Below are 17,005 nucleotides of genomic sequence, written 5' to 3' on the forward strand. Positions count from 1 at the left end.
GCAGGGCCTCCCGGGCCACACCCACCCCCCGGCGGCCGTGGTTCAGCGGCGCGCGGCGCCTGCGCACACATCCCCCTCGGGCTGAGGCGGCGGGAGGGCCACTGCGCGTGCGCGGCGGCCGGTGCGGGGCGGGGAGCGGCGCTGAGGGAGGCCGGCATGGCTGCCAGCGCCAAGTCCTTCCTAGCCGATGCGGGCTATGGCGAGCAGGAGCTGGACGCCAACTCTGCCCTCATGGAGCTGGACAAAGGTGAGGGCGGGCGGACTCGAGGTTGTGGCCCGTCTGGGGAGCGGGGCCGGAGCTGCTCCTACGGCCGTTGGCGCCCGCTCTGCGTTCCCGCCGCCGCTCTGTGGGGGCCGGTCCCGTCCCGTCCCGTCCCGTCCCGTCCCGTCCTTGGGTCCCCAGCGGTCGGGGGGTGTGTTTGGTACCGCGTTACCGCTAGCGGGGGGGTGGAGGAAGGACTTGGTTTTGGAGGAGTGTCGATTTCCCCAGTAATTATGGTTGCTTTGTTTAGGCCTCAGGTCTGGCAAACTCGGGGAGCAGTGCGAAGCCGTCGTTCGTTTTCCCAGGCTCTTCCAGAAATATCCTTTCCCCATTCTCATTAATTCAGCTTTCCTCAAGCTAGCTGATGTTTTCAGGGTGGGGTAAGTAGCGTCAGCCAGTTTCTATCCATTCGCTGGTCCGTAGTGATGGCCTATGCTTTGGTATGTGGCTGCATTGGAGCCTGGGCAATCGCAGGGTTTTTCTGCTTGCCTGACAGTACCACAGTGGTACCTGCTCTATTGAGGGTGACTTATGCTTGAGTGAATCTTGCTTTCACCGTCTTTAGTGGGCTTAAGTGGCTGTGAGTGATCAGTGACACCGTTCCTTTCCACCTGTCCTGATTTGAGGATTCACTTGCTGACTGGATTAATTTCACTGGGGTAAATTCTGCTCTGTAGACATGTTCAAATTCATAATTAATAAATAGAAGAATGGTCATACGTGCATTTTCCATCTCTTAAAGAATGTTAATAAAGCCCAAAATATAGCTTTTTCCAAGTGCCTGATTTTTAAATGATGCAGGTGATGGAATTGGAGCTACTTTGTAATAGCTTACAAAGTTACCTGTTGCTTTTGTGGAATCTTCACTGTTGGCTCCAGGAAGGAAAAGAAAGTCACTCACACCTGGCAATGGCAATTACACTTTTCTGTCTTAGTCCTGGACATACTTTTCTAGCAGAATTACATCTGTAAGTGTGCACAAAAGAGGCATTTTCTTATACTCCTTCTCACTGGTGTCAACAGGTTCATTTCCGTGGAATTGGGCCTAAATTTGACACTATCTGTACTAGAAAATAAAACAATATTGTGTTAATGGTCTCTTTTTTACTATATCAGTCTACTTAAATATAACGATTCTAAAGTATAGACCTTTCCTTGTTTTAATTTACTCTTGGAAGTTGTTTTGTTTTGTTTTTCAAATAATTTCGTGCTTAAAGTGATTCACGATTCTAAAGTATAGACCTTTCCTTGTTTTAATTTACTCTTGGAAGTTGTTTTGTTTTGTTTTTCAAATAATTTCGTGCTTAAAGTGATTCACTTTGTATTATAAAACGGCCTGATAAGGAAACGTGTGTGTCTCCTAACAGAAACAACTTCCTGAGGCTGTGTGTCCTGAAAGTTACTCAGCAGAGTGAGAAGCACCTGGAGAAGATCCTAAATGTGGATGAGTTTGTCAAAAGAGTTTTCTCAGTAATTCATAGCAATGATCCGGTTGCTCGGGCTATTACGCTTCGGTATGTATTACAAAAATTAACCTTACTTACTTCAGATCTCTAGCTAATCATTAGTATGCTAGTCTGGAATAACAGAATCTGCAACTACTGTGAATGAAATGTAGGAGGTGTCTTATACATTGCTCATAGAGTTTAAAGCGAAGACGTCTGTCTTTAAAGGGGGTGAACAATAAGGATCCATGATCAAAAGAACAATGTTATTAACCACTTATGATGGTGATAGTTTTGTGGATGGATGGCTCTGGGCAAAACAGAATTTACAGTGTTGAAATTTTGTGTGCTCAAGAGAAGAAAAATAAACCTGTTGTATGCATAACACAGACAGTAGCTATATGCAGTGTATCATATGGCGTCTATCATATATTTAGATCAGGACCAAAGGGAAAGTGCTTCCTTATATGTCAAAATATTTTTTGTTAACTTGTAACCAAAATTTATGTGAATCTTGTTAATGCTTGCTGCTGTTTTTCATTTATTGTTGTCCTAGAAATTTACTGCTTGTTGGTCTCTGATCAGTAACTTCTAAGGAAGTGCTATTGTATTATTGATTGCTTTGGACTTCCTGGGAATCAAATGGGGGAAAAAAAAAAATTAAGCTATCTTTAATGTCATTGTCCTGCTGCTTTGATGCCTGTGTCTCTAATGCTGTCTGTTATGATCGTCTTAACTGCATCTTCCAACACCTGTGCAAGTGAATTCAAATGTGAAGAGAGCACTCTTCTTTCTCCCTCTGTATTTTTTTCGTCTATCCATCTAGAACTCCTACTGATTTCACTATCGGAAGATGGGAGGCATTAACAGGGGTTTATTTAATTAGCTCAAACAGCCATTTCTTTCTTCTTTTGGTATTTTATTTGAGATTATGCGTTCATGCTCTGGTGTCTCAGAAATCTGTAAATACAGCATAAATACATGTTTTCTTGTAGTTCCACTTCAGTATTCTAACCTAAGGTTACAGCTGTTGACTGGTATTGAGGGCTATCTTTACAGTCTGCTAGAAGACCCAGGAATCTGCCCAGTTTGAAAAAACACTTAAATTACTAATCAATTCACAGGATGCATCAAGTGAACCAACAGCCATTTTAACCTTTCAGAAGTTCTAGTTGAAAATCTACAGTTGATTTGTTTTTGACCTTCTTAAATAGTGTCAGTAATAAAGAGCATGCTGAAAGATCTGCAAAAACAAAACTTTCTGTCTGTGGAATTCTATTGTTAGATAACTGTGTGTAAATATTTGCATAGAATTCTTGCTAAAATTGCTGTCGGTGTAAACCCTGCATTCATTCTTCTTTTAATTGGATTATGCTAAATATGTCTGAAACACATCTTTGAGATAATCTTAGCAAAGTATAAATTGATTTACTCCTTTTTTAGCAGTTAGTTACACAAAAGGTATTGCATTATTCCCAGTAATAACCTCATCTCACATCAGTGAAAGATCTTAGAAATAAATGATGAAAGTCAGATATTTGTTTGCTTTTATCATGGTAACACTCTAGAAATTTTGCTTTCTTAGCACGTGGTTAAAATTTATGACTGTTCAGACATTTGTCGCTCACTTCTGCAGTCTTAATTGGGAAGAGGTATAGAAAGGGTGGAAACAGCTTTCTAAATGCCTTTTTTATCTCTGTAGACTGTCACACTTCTGAATGTATATCCCTTGATGTGTACTTCATGTGTGTCTGAAAATACACTGCTAAAATGTAGTGAAGGCTATCTATTGTATTGATACCAGAGCTTGAACATAAAAGCGTCTTAAAAATACTTGTTCCCAGTGCCATAGTGCACTCTTAATTTTATAAGAGTTCTTGGTAAGTTTCTCACTGTGCCCAATGTGTAATAAATTCTTTTATTAAACCACTGACATAACCCACATGACAAAATTTGTTACTTTTTAATTACTTGCCTACTTTGAATGTTTGTTTCTGTAAGAGACATGGAAGAGCACATTTATATAAAAATAGGATTTTGACCAGTCCTTTTACATTTCTATTTGGTTTTATCTTGCATTTCTTCATGATCATTGTTCTTGCTGATTTTAGTGTGATTTATTTTTGTAGGATGTTGGGCAGCATGGCATCTATTATTCCAGAAAGGAAGAATGCCCATCACAGTATTCGTCAGAGTTTGGATTCCCATGATAATGTGGAAGTTGAAGCTGCTATATTTGCTGCTGCCAACTTTTCTGCACAATCAAAGTAAGATGTAATTTTTTTGAGTTTTTAATATTACAGAGAATGGAAACTCCATTGACGCTGGCATTCAAAAACCTTAATATTTCCTTCTGTAGTGCTAACCACATTTATATGTGATTTATAGCAAAACATTTAATTATGTGCAATAACAGTATTGTAAAGAAATTTGAATACAAGTTTAACAGATTTATTTTTTTTCTAGAACAGTAATGGAAAGCGCATAAATCTGGGAATGCAAAGTGTAATAGCAGCTTTAATCAAGAATTATTTTACAGACACTTACGTTAGGGAACAAAATGTAATGTTTGTCACTTTGGTGCGCTTTTGAAAGCTTCCGTTTTATCATTTGATCATGCCCATGTGCAGGGGTTCTAAAATTACTTAGGTTTTCGCAAGCACTCTTTTGTGAAAGTTTTTATTGTTAAAACACAATGTTTGGTAGTTCGGATGATTTTTATTTTTAATTATATATTTATTTATTTCTCATTTCACCTGGTATTTTGTCTTTTCTCTACAGGGATTTTGCTGCTGGAATATGCAATAAGATCAGTGAGATGATTCAAGGTACATATGTATATTGTACCATAAAAGGGAAAAGCTCTAATTTCTCTGAGAATTCTTTATTAGCCTTGTGCAAATGTCCGATATCAGAATGCTGTTGCCCTTATCCTCAAATGATTCTAGTTTTTAAATTAAATTAGCTAACCAATAAGCTGATGTCTGGCTCTTGTGTCCTCTTAAAAATCTAAGTTCTCAAAACACTTCTTTGGTAAAGAATAAAAGCTCATCTATAGTACGGTGAATAAACTTACATAGACTATCACAGGTTGCTTCAGGTGACTTAATATGTGTGTTACCTTCAATGAAGCATGGAGCAACATTCTCAAAGAACCATGAAAGTCCTTCATACTGTTTTCGTTATGCTGCTAGCTAGTAGATGAGTTATTTGATGCTAACGCAGTTGTCTGCACAATCTTCATTTCAGCAGTGGTAGCAATGCAGACGTATTACATGTCTCACTAGTGCCAAAACACAGTACAAAGGACTTAAACTCTGCCTGTGTTTCTCTTCCTTGTTGAAGGTTTGGCCACACCTGTGGACTTGAAATTGAAGCTGATCCCTATTCTACAGCACATGCATCATGATGCTAGCCTAGCCTCCAGCTCCCGGCAGCTGCTTCAGCAGCTGGTAACATCCTATCCCTCTACCAAGATGGTCATTGTTACTCTGCACACTTTTACTCTGCTTGCTGCTTCTTCTTTGGTTGATATTCCTAAACAGGTAATCCTTCCTAATTCATTCCTTCAACTTAAAGTACAAAGTACACTTAAAAAAACTAAGGTTCTAGCTTATGCCAAAAATAAATTATGATGGATATGCTAGGATGGTTGCTTCTATGTGCTATAGAGAAAGAATACCCTGAAAACTGCTGCTGCTTTCACTTCTCTTTTTTTAACCTCTCTGGCTTTTTTTCCAGATAACCCCATCAAGCGCAGAAACCCTTCTTTACAGATCATAACCTGCCTTTCTTTAAATCAACTAGGATCAATCAGCATTTAGGAAAGCAAACACTCTGATGTTTCTGAAAACATTTCATCTTACCTGTTGAACCTAGGGTTCACTTCTCACTGCTGTATATTCTTTTGGGTTGTGGGTGTGCCTTTTGTCTTCCTTGCATGCAACCAAATGAATATTTCAGTAGCATAGAGTGCATTTAAAAATCTATTTGTTGAAGAACTCTGAGGAATTTGAATCTGTTGCTATAATTTAGGACTATAAACCAAGTTGTGGGGAAAAAAAAACCTAATGCTTTTACGTTCTGATAATGTGCTTTATGGACGTGATTTGTATAACAGGTCTGAACACAGTGGCCTTTCAGATTCAACTAACTAATTCTTGTAAAGCAGTCATGAAAATCTATTTGCTTCCTTTCAGTTCTGCACAGCTATAGAAGGCTGGTGTCTGTTACTGTTAGACTAATAGCATTGATCTGTCTGAAACTTCTTTTTGGCATGGCTGATTTCTGTATTTCAGAGAATGCTTTTGACAGTATTGAATCTAAACTGACTGAAGCAACATTAGAACACTTTATGTGCTTTTTATTTTTATTTTTTTTTTTAAGACTGTAAGTATGGTGATTTAGGCTGTATTTCTGCAACACAACAGCCAATGCTGCTTAAAAGTGATGTAGCCAGGGTGGGGATGGAGAGCAAAATCGTGATTGGCACATTCATACTTCTTTTTCATGGGCTGACTATTCCATCTCTGTAAATTTGCAGGAAATGAACAGAACAAGCAACATGCAGTTAAATGTCACTTAATTGGAGATAAATGCCTCGGAGGGGCTTGGTAAGGGGTGATTTTGTTTGGTCAGGTTTTTGGGGTTGTTTTTGGCAACTACTGAGACATACAAGGTATGTTTGCGTTGCTGTCCGTTAATTGCAGGTCACGCAAACACCCAAATTTGTACCAAAAGCCCTGAATACTTGCTAGTAGCATAATCGCAGCAATATAAGGTGTTTACTGAGCTTCTTAGGGATGTTTTATGGTATTTCTGTGAGTGCCAAAACAGGTCTCAAGGCTTGTTAGGTATGCACAGTGATGTAGAGAAGGGTGCATGAACAAGGAGAGCAGGGTGGTAGAAATCAGCTGTCGGACTGTTTTAGCTTGCCGTAGCATCGCAGCCTAAGTTAGGGGCTTTTCCATGTGGCAGGCAATTGGACAGATAAGGCAAGCTTATTTTTGGCTGAGTATGCTCAAAATTTCTTCATGAAACTTTTGAAAAGACTTCCTTCTAGTTGCATCTCTCTCAAACAAGGAATTTACTTTGTTGCAGATCCAGCTTTTGTTGCAATACTTGAAGAATGACCCCAGGAAGGCTGTGAAGAGACTTGCCATCCAAGATTTAAAGTTGTTGGCCAACAAGACACCACATACGTGGAGCAGAGAAAATATTCAGGTTTATACGTTTTTTTTAAGCTAAAGTTTATTATGAAACTTTGCAATTAGTTGTAGAATTCTTTCCAGGAGAACAATTTGGGAGGTAGAGGAAGGTTACTTCCTCTACCCTTAAGTTAGGTTACTTCCTCTACCCTTAAGTTAGGTTACTTCCTCTACCCTTAAGTTAGGTTACTTCCTCTACCCTTAAGTTAGGTTACTTCCTCTACCCTTAAGTTAGGTTACTCTGCCAAGCAGAGTAGCCAAATATTAATGAACACTTCATAGAATATCTTGAGTTGGATGACTTGACCCATAAGGATCAACGCTGAAGTATTACACCTGAGGAAAGGCTCGTGTCATGTAGTAGGCCTTTTTACAGTAAGGAAATAACTTCTTCATCTGACAAACTAACCTAAGATTATAGAGATGAGAGCTGAATGGTTACATTAACCTCATGATACTGAGTACGAATTAGTGCTCTCAAGTAACATAAAGAGTCTCTGGAATTTGTCAAAGCATGTTATCCAGCCAGGTATACCTGAAAGGACAAATGTAACTTTCACTTAATTTGTTAGGATTAATGGCTCAATTTCAATAGTGTCCTTGTGGCACCTGTTGTATGAATGAGACCCTAAAAGGTGTTTATAGTGCATCCGTATTATTTGGGGAAACAGATGTTATAGTGTAGATAGGATTGCTGCTTTCTTTCAGTCACAGTTGCCTATCAACACTTCTTTCCCCTTGTCTTTCCCTTTTTCTGATAGAAATGACTATCGAAGATAACTTCAACTTAGATTAAGATTCTAAAGGGAAAGTGAATATTTCAGAAACTTAATGTCACAGGCTTATAGCTCTACTTTTCTGGGTCTTTTTTCTTTGTTTTTGCTGGTTTTGGAAGCTACTTTTGCTATATGCTGTTGGAGCATAAGACAGCTGGGAGGAAGAACTGTGCATTTTTTGATGTTGGAACTATACCAGTTAGAACAAAATTAATTGACTGCTTGCTGAATGGCACACAGAAGTAAGGAGAGTTTTTCTGACTTCTGAAAAGTCAACATTTTGACTCTTTTCATATATTTAAACAACTTGGTAATGTTTATTCAAGAGGGACTGCAACAGACTCCTTTTCTCACAGCAAAACCTGCTTCTTGTATCTTTGTACCAACATGAGTTTCAGCAGTGTTAACTGTCTCAGCATTTTGGGTCTGTCTGTGTAGGTCACGTAGGAGGCTTGGTCTTTGAATTGTGGAGACTTCACTAATTTCTAGACATCAGCTTTAGAAGCTATTGCTGTTGATGCTTAGAGCAGTCCTCCTATGGACTGTGAAGGCAACAAGCCATCTGCGATCCATCCTGCTAATTCTTCTGTGCTCCTGGCATTCGTCACGGTTACAGTTTCAAATATGCTCTGAGTGGTGATCTAATAGCACTGGAGTAAAACATCAGTGTCTTGGGAGACATCAAGACTCATTTCCAACCCCTATTATTGTATCTTCTTTGTATCTTCTCTCTGTTGATGCCATGCTATTCAGTAGATCAGCAAAATACTACATTGGTGCAAATTGCAAATTTATTTGTGAATTTAACCCTTACACCATGCAAGAACATATGTATGCCTGATAAGAACAGTATTTGGGGCTTTTATTTCTTCTGTGGAACTAATTCTATGTTGTTTTTCTTTATTCAGCTTTGGCACTCTCTGAGGCAGAATATACTTACATTTTCCATTTCTGTCTCCTATCGCTTTCTCTCATGTTGACTAAAAAAGCCTCCAAACCCAGTGAATGAATAAATTGTGGACAGTGTTGGCATAATGAATCCGAGAGAAATGTGCATTTTAGGAGTTACTCCAATCTAAATGTGTTAAGGCCTGAGAAGGTCTGGCAAAAGGCACAAAAGTATGACAGGAGCTCTACTATAAATGACTTTAAAAAATAAAATAAGCTTTAAGATGTTTATCATGGAACTTAAACTGTATTCTGTTGGACATCTGGACTGTTGAAGGAAATCACACGTGAAACTTTGGTCTTCAGAGATGTATACTTACATAAACTCCTGCAGATTGTTATAAGGCAAAATAATCAGTATACCTCTAAGACTGGACCACTGTCTTAAATTCTTTTGCAATATTTGATCAATGAGACCTGCTAATATTTTTGCCGCTTATTTTTAATTAATAAATGACTTACAATTGGTGTTTTGTAGCATACGAGACCCACTGTCAGTTTCCTGTAAGCCATGTCCTCAGTCTACTAAACCAGATGCTTCAAGACATGACTTCTAACTTTTTATTTCAGTATAGTGTTTTCCGTGGAAAAAATGTTGACTCTAAAAACTTCTCACAGACAAGTGCAACTAAATGTTTAATACAGATAACTCATGGGACTCCCTTCCCTCTGTGTCTCTTCTCCTGCTAATCTTCAGGCACTCTGTGAATCTGCTCTCCATACTCCTTATGACAGCTTGAAACTGGGCATGCTATCTGTTCTTTCCACGTTATCAGGGACCATTGCCATTAAACAGTACTTCAGCAGCGCGCCAGGTAAGAAAACTAGATTCGATTATTATCTTTAGCATTTCTAATGGCTTGGCTATCTACTGATAATCAGTTTCATCTAAACACTTTGTAGCATATTCTTAAACTATTTTTGAATGTCAGAACACTAGCTGAGAGCCAGGCTGTGTTCATTGTATGTTAAAAAAACAAAAAACAAAAAAAAAAAAAAACAAAAAAAAAAACAAACCTGTATACCCATGAATAGTCATGGTCTAAGATTTTTCTGAATTTTGTGGGTAATAATGCCATATGAAAGGTGTCTTCACCTTTGTCTTGAACTTTTCTTCATTTTATGAAGAAACGTAATGCCTCTCAGATGGCTGACCTGCATCCTGCTTAAGGTGCTTTGAAACCATGGATTTGCATAGTTTTTGAGTAGTGTGGAAACTTAGTGGTGTGAGAGTGGGCTGGTGTGTTACCCTGGCACAGTGAAGCTATGCCACCCTTGTGGGAATGACCCGCTTCAGTAACAGGTGAACCTGTCTGCCTTGTGACTATATTCTGGAGAAATTTGAGACATTTTAAAGTGATTCAAGGTGTCTTGTTCTTGAAATGATGATTGTACTGCCTTTCTTTTTTCTACTTGAAAGTCAGACTGCCCTAATGACTATTAGAAGCCCAACTACATGGGCTGCAGAAATGGAGAAAAACAGTACATCCTCTTCAGTCATTCTGGCACGTCTTAATAATTAATATGCTCACCAGCTCTTTTTAATCAGATATAATGTTTCTTAAGGCAATATTTCTCTGAGACCCTGAAATATCAGCCAAAATATTCTTTCTCAATGTCTGCATAATTTGTATAGTGCTCAGGAATGGAGGGAGAGCCTCTGTGTGTGGAGAAAGAAAGATATGTTTTCATCCTATCTTTTAAACATATATAAAAAAAAAAATCCTAAGTCAATACAAGTTTTTTGCAGAAATGTACTTGAAAAGATCTGTGGTGTAATTATGGACTGTGATGTTTTATGTCCTGTTTGCCTTGTCTTTATTTAGGAACAGCAGCTACGACTGCAAAATCATTTGATTTAGTAAAGCTAGCACAGGAGTGCTGTTACCATAATAACCGTGGCATTGCAGCTCATGGTGTGCAAATTCTGACTAATATATCAGCCTCTTGTCAGGAAAAAGGTAAGTGGAAGCAAGGACAATGAAATGTTTCTGTTTACAGTCAGGCTGATGCGCTTAACGTGTTAACTGGTCTTGTCTGTGAACCTGTCTGTAAATCTGTCTGATCCTTCATGCTCATTAGGGAGAATGGGGACTGTAATCTAGTAGAAAATATTCTGTATGATTTTATGAATGGTTGGGAAGATTCCATCTTCGTCAAATTTTGAGAAAATTACCAGGCACAGCAGAACATGTGCTAAATAAATGCTTGTCTTACCTTTGCTATAAGACTAGTGAATTGTTTGTCAACCTTTGAAAACTCTTTGCACAGAGTCTGTTGTAAAAGAATAACAGGGTATTTAGAAGTTTTAGTCCAGAGATTAATGCACGCTTTACAAAAGTCACAGTTGGTGTGACTGCTGAGTAGTTACCTGAGACATTGAATGGCAGAATTATTTCTAATCAAAATAAGGTAAGGCAGAGGTATTAGGAAGATACTTACCTGTCATGACTGCAACACCAGTGCAAGCATTACACCCATTATGATCAGAAAAGGTAACAGGGAACTAACTTACTCTGGTTTTCTTTTCTTAGATCTTTTGCCTTTGGAGCAAGATGCAGTTTTTGGCTTAGAAGCTCTTCTCGTTCTTTGTAGTCAAGATGACAGTCCAGGAGCTCAGGCAACCTTAAAGGTGACATTACTGTTATCTTCCCTTAGCAGAGCTGTAACTTATAGTAATAGCTTGTATAACGAAAGGCTAGTGTGCACCAGATCCCTTCTGGTGGAAGCATAACGTACTGGAAGGAAATGAAGATTTCTGTATGTTTTGCCTATTATCAGAGTTCAGAGTGGTAGAGAAACTGAGCAGAACTATAGTGCAACTCCTCTCAGCTCTAGAGTAAGTTGATAGTTTCAGGGAAATAAATAAAATGCATCCCTCTGAGGAACAGCTGTAATAAAACATGAACTTGAACATGGGATGGAGGTGTCTGGAGGATGAAGACAATCTTGGAGAAAACCTGTTTTTTGGAGATGGGGATGCAATGTACGTAATTACAGTGCTTTTGTAAACTATTATTTTTATTTTCCCACTTCATAAGCTGCATAGCCAGTAATTTTATCTAGTTATTTACCTGTAAAGGCTGGTGGTATGAGAAAGAATAATATCGTTTATTGAAATTGTGATATGTTTTTGTGCTGTGAGCTCAGGGACAGAGGCTTGGGCTCTTAGAAAAATCTCATCTTTTGTAGGGTACCTGGTTCTGAAAATACCAGATCTTCTATATTTCCGCAATCATACTTGCAGATAAGTGCATCTGACTTTTTTATTTTTCAGTAGACATTGTGTTTATTGTAACTGTTGATTGTGTGAATTGCAGATCACGTTAACTTGTATGGTGAAGCTGGTCAAGTGCCGTCCTCACCTGAGCCAGTCGGTAGTTGAATCCCTGCTGACCCAGCTGCACAGTGCCCAGGACGCTGCTCGGATTCTCATGTGCCACTGTTTGGCAGCTATTGCCATGCAGCTGCCTGTCCTAGCAGATGGGATGCTAGGAGACCTAATGGACCTCTATAAATTAATTGGACGATCTGCCACAGATAAAAAACAGGAACTCTTGGTAAGACCTCCTCTGGGTGAATGGCCCTTTTGAACTACTGTGGATGGATTTTATTTAAAAAGGCAGCTAGGCCGTTTGCTATGTTCAAGCTGATGTGCCAGTCTATAGCCACTATTTTCAGTTTTGATGTAACTTCTTACTACATATGTCAGTGTTCAATGTCGAAATCATGTCTCACAGATGGACCTGAACTATTGTATTTCATTAGATTTTCCAGCAGATGGCACTGCTTAGACAAACCTAGCTATCAAAATTATTGGAGTTATGGTAAAATAATGGTTCTATGAAAAACAAAATGGCAGGTAGCTCAATTTATGTATGATAATCTGATGCACATGACTTTTAATATTCTGTAAGAGATAAAAATGTTTTTATCGCATCAATTTGGAAATGAATTTGAATTTTTAGAAAGCATCCTGTTAATTCACTTGGAGGATTTGAAATATCTTAGTTAAGCCACAGTAAAGATTTTTTTAAATAAAAGTGACTTTCATCTACAAGAAATACTTGGGTCGCCATAACTATTTAAAAGATAGAAGACTGAGAAAAATTCCTCAGTTAAAATGTATATGTAATCTTCTATGTAGCTTTGAGTCCAAAATCTAGATAATTTCTGGTAGTTTAGGAAACACAATTGGCTTTTTTTCTTGTTTTGTTTAGTTCCTAAGATATAACCTTCTTCCTCACCCTTCTACTCTTTATTAGGTTTCTCTTGCCACAGTGATATTTGTTTCCAGTCAGAAAGCTTTATCTTCAGAAGTCAAAACTGTTATCAAACAGCAGCTTGAGAATGCTTCCAATGGATGGACAGCCTACAGGATAGCCAGGCAGGCTTCCAGAATGGTAAGTGAAAATACCTGGAGGAAAAAGGTTTGGTGTGGTTGGAAGGATGCTAGTGATTTCTTTGAACTGGAAAAAGGAAGTAAGGGAAATGGGACTTTGGAGATGAAGTTAATTGGGGGGCAAAGAACCCATATCATTTTCCCTTTTAATTCCCTGGAATGCCTATTCATATATATATGCCATTTAGGGCAGTCATCCCGTCAGGATAGTCTTTTATTTGTCTTTTTGAAGTATTTGAGAAGGAAGAAAGTAATGACCTGATACTTTCTTGAGCACGTGCATACTCTGCATCATCTAGCTGTTCTTTAGAAGGTGATATAGGCCATCCTGATGCGTGCTTATCTTTCTTCAGTGTGAAGAAAGGAAGAAAATACTGTTTCCCTCTTTTCCTTCAGTAAAGTCACAGCTGGGGTTAGAATTATGTAGAAACCCTAGTACAAGATGCTGGGGTAGAAGTAAATTTTCATATTTGTTTCTCATCTTGTTGAATTATCTTGTGTAAATAAATACTATACTTCATACAGGCTGATATTTCCATAAAATAAGTATTTGTGGGTTTATTTATTGATGGGATTTTCATGATCAAATGATTGGAAGGAGTTTCACTGTTTCTATTTTTAAAGTAAGAGTAGTTCTGGAGATGTTATTGTTCTCTTGTTTGTATTTGTTTCATAGAAAGACACAGCCTTCTTTCATGTCCCTTCTTAGAAACAGTCTTGTCGTTACAGGGCAACCATGACATGGCCAGAGAACTGTATCAAAGCCTGCTGACTCAAGTGGCTTCAGAACACTTCTACTTCTGGCTGAACAGTTTGAAGGAGTTCTCTCATGCAGAACAGTGTCTGACAGGTTTGCAGGAGGACAACTACAGCTCAGCGCTTTCTTGCATTGCTGAAGCTTTAAAATCCTATCACAAAGGAATAGCATCGCTGACGGTTAGCACAGATCTTCTACTTTAGTGATGATGTTTCTGTATACTGCAGCAGGTCTGTTTGGTTTCTGTTCTTAAACCTCTGAAAAGTTTTTAAAGATGTCTGACATCTGCCAGACTCTCTTCTTGAGAGGACTGCAGGGAAGAGACAGTTGTAACACACTGCACCTTCAGAGGCAAGATCCTGTAGCTGAGATAAGTGTGATTAGCTAGACTTCTTTTTTTTTTTTTCTTTTCTTCCCCCACCACTTCCTTCCTTCAAATCATATATGTGACAGATCTTTTTAAAAGTTACAGTACTTAAAATTTTCCTCTCCTTGTCTTGGCTGAGTAAACACTATTGTAATAGTGAAGCCTGAGAATTTGTCTAAATTGGCTGCTATCTTCTTGAGATACGGAGAAGGATTTAATTGCCTTCCTCTGCTGCTGAGTTCATGTTGCCTTGTATTTGACAATGTGATCTATGGAATCCTAACAACAAGGCAATTTAGTAGGAGGAGGGAGGACAATTCAGTCTCATCAAAACAGCAGAATTCAGATGGTACCTTCTTTTACGCAGATACTTTCTGCTTCTCTGACGTGGTGAAAATAGCAAGAAGCTGTGTGATGTCTGTGAATGTAAACAAAAACAAGCATTAATGAATATGGACCTTCAGTTCTTATTGTGAAGTTCCTTCTTAACAAAAGACAATCCAGCTCCACACAATATTTAATTTCATATTTTAGTTTCCATGAAGAAACCTTTATGTAGAGTTTTCTGTATGTCTTTTGAATGAAGCTGAGGGTTTTGGTTGGTTGTAGTTTGTTTTTTTAGTTACTGGAATTGTCAGTGTCATGACAATTCAGATATTTATTAATAAACTGTCTCTGAATATGCAGGAAGGATGCCTGAGAGAAAGCTCCATTGTCACTGAAGTATTTGTCTTTAACTTGTTGACTGAGTGAATAAGCCTTTTAGTTCAACATTGCAAGATGTCTCTAATGTCTAGAAGACTTTGAGAGAGGGACCTCATCTAATTAGATGTTAATATTTAATACAGTCAGGAAAATAACTTGCTTAAATAGGTCATTCTGTGATTCAGTAATTTAATTAGCCTTTCCCTAGAGTTTGGGGTTTTTCTGTTGAAGGATTCCTGTCCTCATCTCCTCTGCTGACTTTATTTTGGGCATGTTGCACATAAGTATTGCACCCAAAAAAAGCACTTGCTTGTGAGTTGTTGTGGTCCAGAGGAGTAGTACAAGTTTCAGAGGGCTAGAGAAGAGGAAATTGGGTTCTATTGCAGGCTGTTGATGACTTGTTGCATCACTCTAGACAAATTCCTAACCATGCTTGAGTGTATCAGCTGTAAAAGGAGCCAATTGCTGCTTCCAGCTACAGAACTGAGCATCTCAAAGGGGAGCAAAGTGCCATAAAGTACATGACAGTCTTACTACTGAAGACTTCTGCCGTCTCTTCCCTCTGACTTCAGCTTTACCATTGCTGCTGTTTCAGTGTAGAGCATGACTCAGCGCTGTTGGTACCGCAGAGCATTAGTGCGTATGGTGAACCCTGTGTAGCTGTCCACTTTGTACCTGGAAGACACTATGCCAATAAATCCGTTGCAGATGTTCAGTCAGCCCAGTTTAGCAATGATGAAATATTCAGACAGTACCTGATCTTGTCAGAAAATTTCTCAATTCCTTCTTGATAGGCATGTAGCTGTCTTGCATTGCTGTATGCAAAATGTTCTTTCAAGTCCCATTATTTGATGGGGGTGGCGGGCAGGGACTTGTCATAGAGCATGTCAGCCACAGTCCCCATCTGTCTCGCTGTGTACTTGCTTGTATAGTTAGCAAAGGTTTTGAATAGGACCTGCTCTTTCTGGCACAGAACGTGCATCTCATTGGGAGCATTGTACTTATTTTTCACTGCTGGTAATCTAGAGAAGATTCAGAACTTGAACAAAGCACTAATATAACCATTGATTAAGTATCACTAATTCCAAATATGTTGGTAACAAGTGGTAGTGTTTGAAGAACTTGGCTGAGCCAAAGAACTCTTTATGTCACTGTCAAAAAAGAATTGTAACTCATTTATTGCCCATGTGTATAGGGGCAGCAGATAGGGTAAACTGCAGTATTAATGAGACCAGCTTGTATTTCCATTTACAAGAATCAAGCCAAATTTGTGCTACAAAAAATGTTGGGGTTTTCTGATAGAAGTACTGGTACTTTACTCTCTGTAAAAGCATGTAGTCTCTGTAGAGCAATTACAGTGCAGCAAGATCTCTTCCATAGAGGGTTTTCTGAAACCACCCTTGCAGAATAAACTGAACAATTTCAATTCAAAGGGGATTTATTTTTTTTTTTTTATGCCCTTGAATGAAGAAGGGAAATCAAAGTGGGGCTGAGGGGCTCAAGTGATGAAATAGATTTCAGCCAAAGAAATAAGACTATCTCAGTAGTTTAAAGTGGTTGCAGTTGGCTGATGTTTTCCTCACTTTAGTGAATAGTGGGCCAGTTCTCAAGATGGTGTGACATTTTGTGAGAAAACTAGTTTGCTGCCTTCCTGCCGACAAAGACACAGTTCTTGCTAAGGTTTTGGGATGGTTTATAACTTCTTACTTCCAGAAGTGACCTTTTCTGTTGAGGAATAAGAAGCACTGGAGAAGACATGCGTGAGTTTAACATACTTCTATTCTCTGAGTAAGAGAAGGTCCCAGTACTTTGTTTTGCAGGTGTCTTTTTCCCCCTAAAGAAAAAAGTGTACTCTTCTCAAAATTCAACAGTATAAGAAAAATAAGTATTGCATTTTTGGCTTAACTAGTATCAAATCTCGAGTGCTGCAGTTTACTGCCTTCTTGGTGTCCTAAGCTGTCACAGATGCTTCTACATGTCAGATAAGCTCTCAGGGAGGCAAAGTTTCACAGAACCATTTTTTCTAAATAATGTCTACCCTTCTGGAGTTCTGTTATTTACTGTTCTTAGCTGTCACTGAACTGTGTCTCTGCCTTTATCAAATGCAAGGTTCAGTGCCTTCATAATGTTCCTGTC

General features: G+C 38.7%; 1 protein-coding gene across 4 annotated transcripts in view; it reads left to right on the top strand.

Moving 5' to 3' along the window:
• The first annotated feature begins 97 nt into the window (after positions 1–97).
• INTS7 (integrator complex subunit 7) overlaps positions 98–17,005 on the top strand; it is a 46,061-nt gene continuing 29,153 nt past the window's right edge. For all 4 annotated transcript variants that reach the window (XR_012586077.1, XM_074579490.1, XM_074579489.1 and 1 more), the window contains exons 1-13: positions 98–247; positions 513–642; positions 1,630–1,776; positions 3,837–3,974; positions 4,489–4,535; positions 5,053–5,252; positions 6,808–6,930; positions 9,336–9,453; positions 10,465–10,599; positions 11,173–11,270; positions 11,959–12,198; positions 12,904–13,041; positions 13,770–13,976. Coding sequence is in view for 3 of the 4 variants with exons in the window: in XM_074579490.1 (XP_074435591.1) it covers positions 157–247; positions 513–642; positions 1,630–1,776; positions 3,837–3,974; positions 4,489–4,535; positions 5,053–5,252; positions 6,808–6,930; positions 9,336–9,453; positions 10,465–10,599; positions 11,173–11,270; positions 11,959–12,198; positions 12,904–13,041; positions 13,770–13,976 (1,812 nt within the window). In the remaining variant the exon portion in view is untranslated. The remainder of the gene's footprint in view (positions 248–512; positions 643–1,629; positions 1,777–3,836; positions 3,975–4,488; positions 4,536–5,052; positions 5,253–6,807; positions 6,931–9,335; positions 9,454–10,464; positions 10,600–11,172; positions 11,271–11,958; positions 12,199–12,903; positions 13,042–13,769; positions 13,977–17,005) is intronic.

The sequence above is a fragment of the Larus michahellis genome, chromosome 3, assembly GCF_964199755.1.
Source record: "Larus michahellis chromosome 3, bLarMic1.1, whole genome shotgun sequence".
In the NCBI taxonomy this organism is placed as follows: Eukaryota; Metazoa; Chordata; class Aves; order Charadriiformes; family Laridae; genus Larus; species Larus michahellis.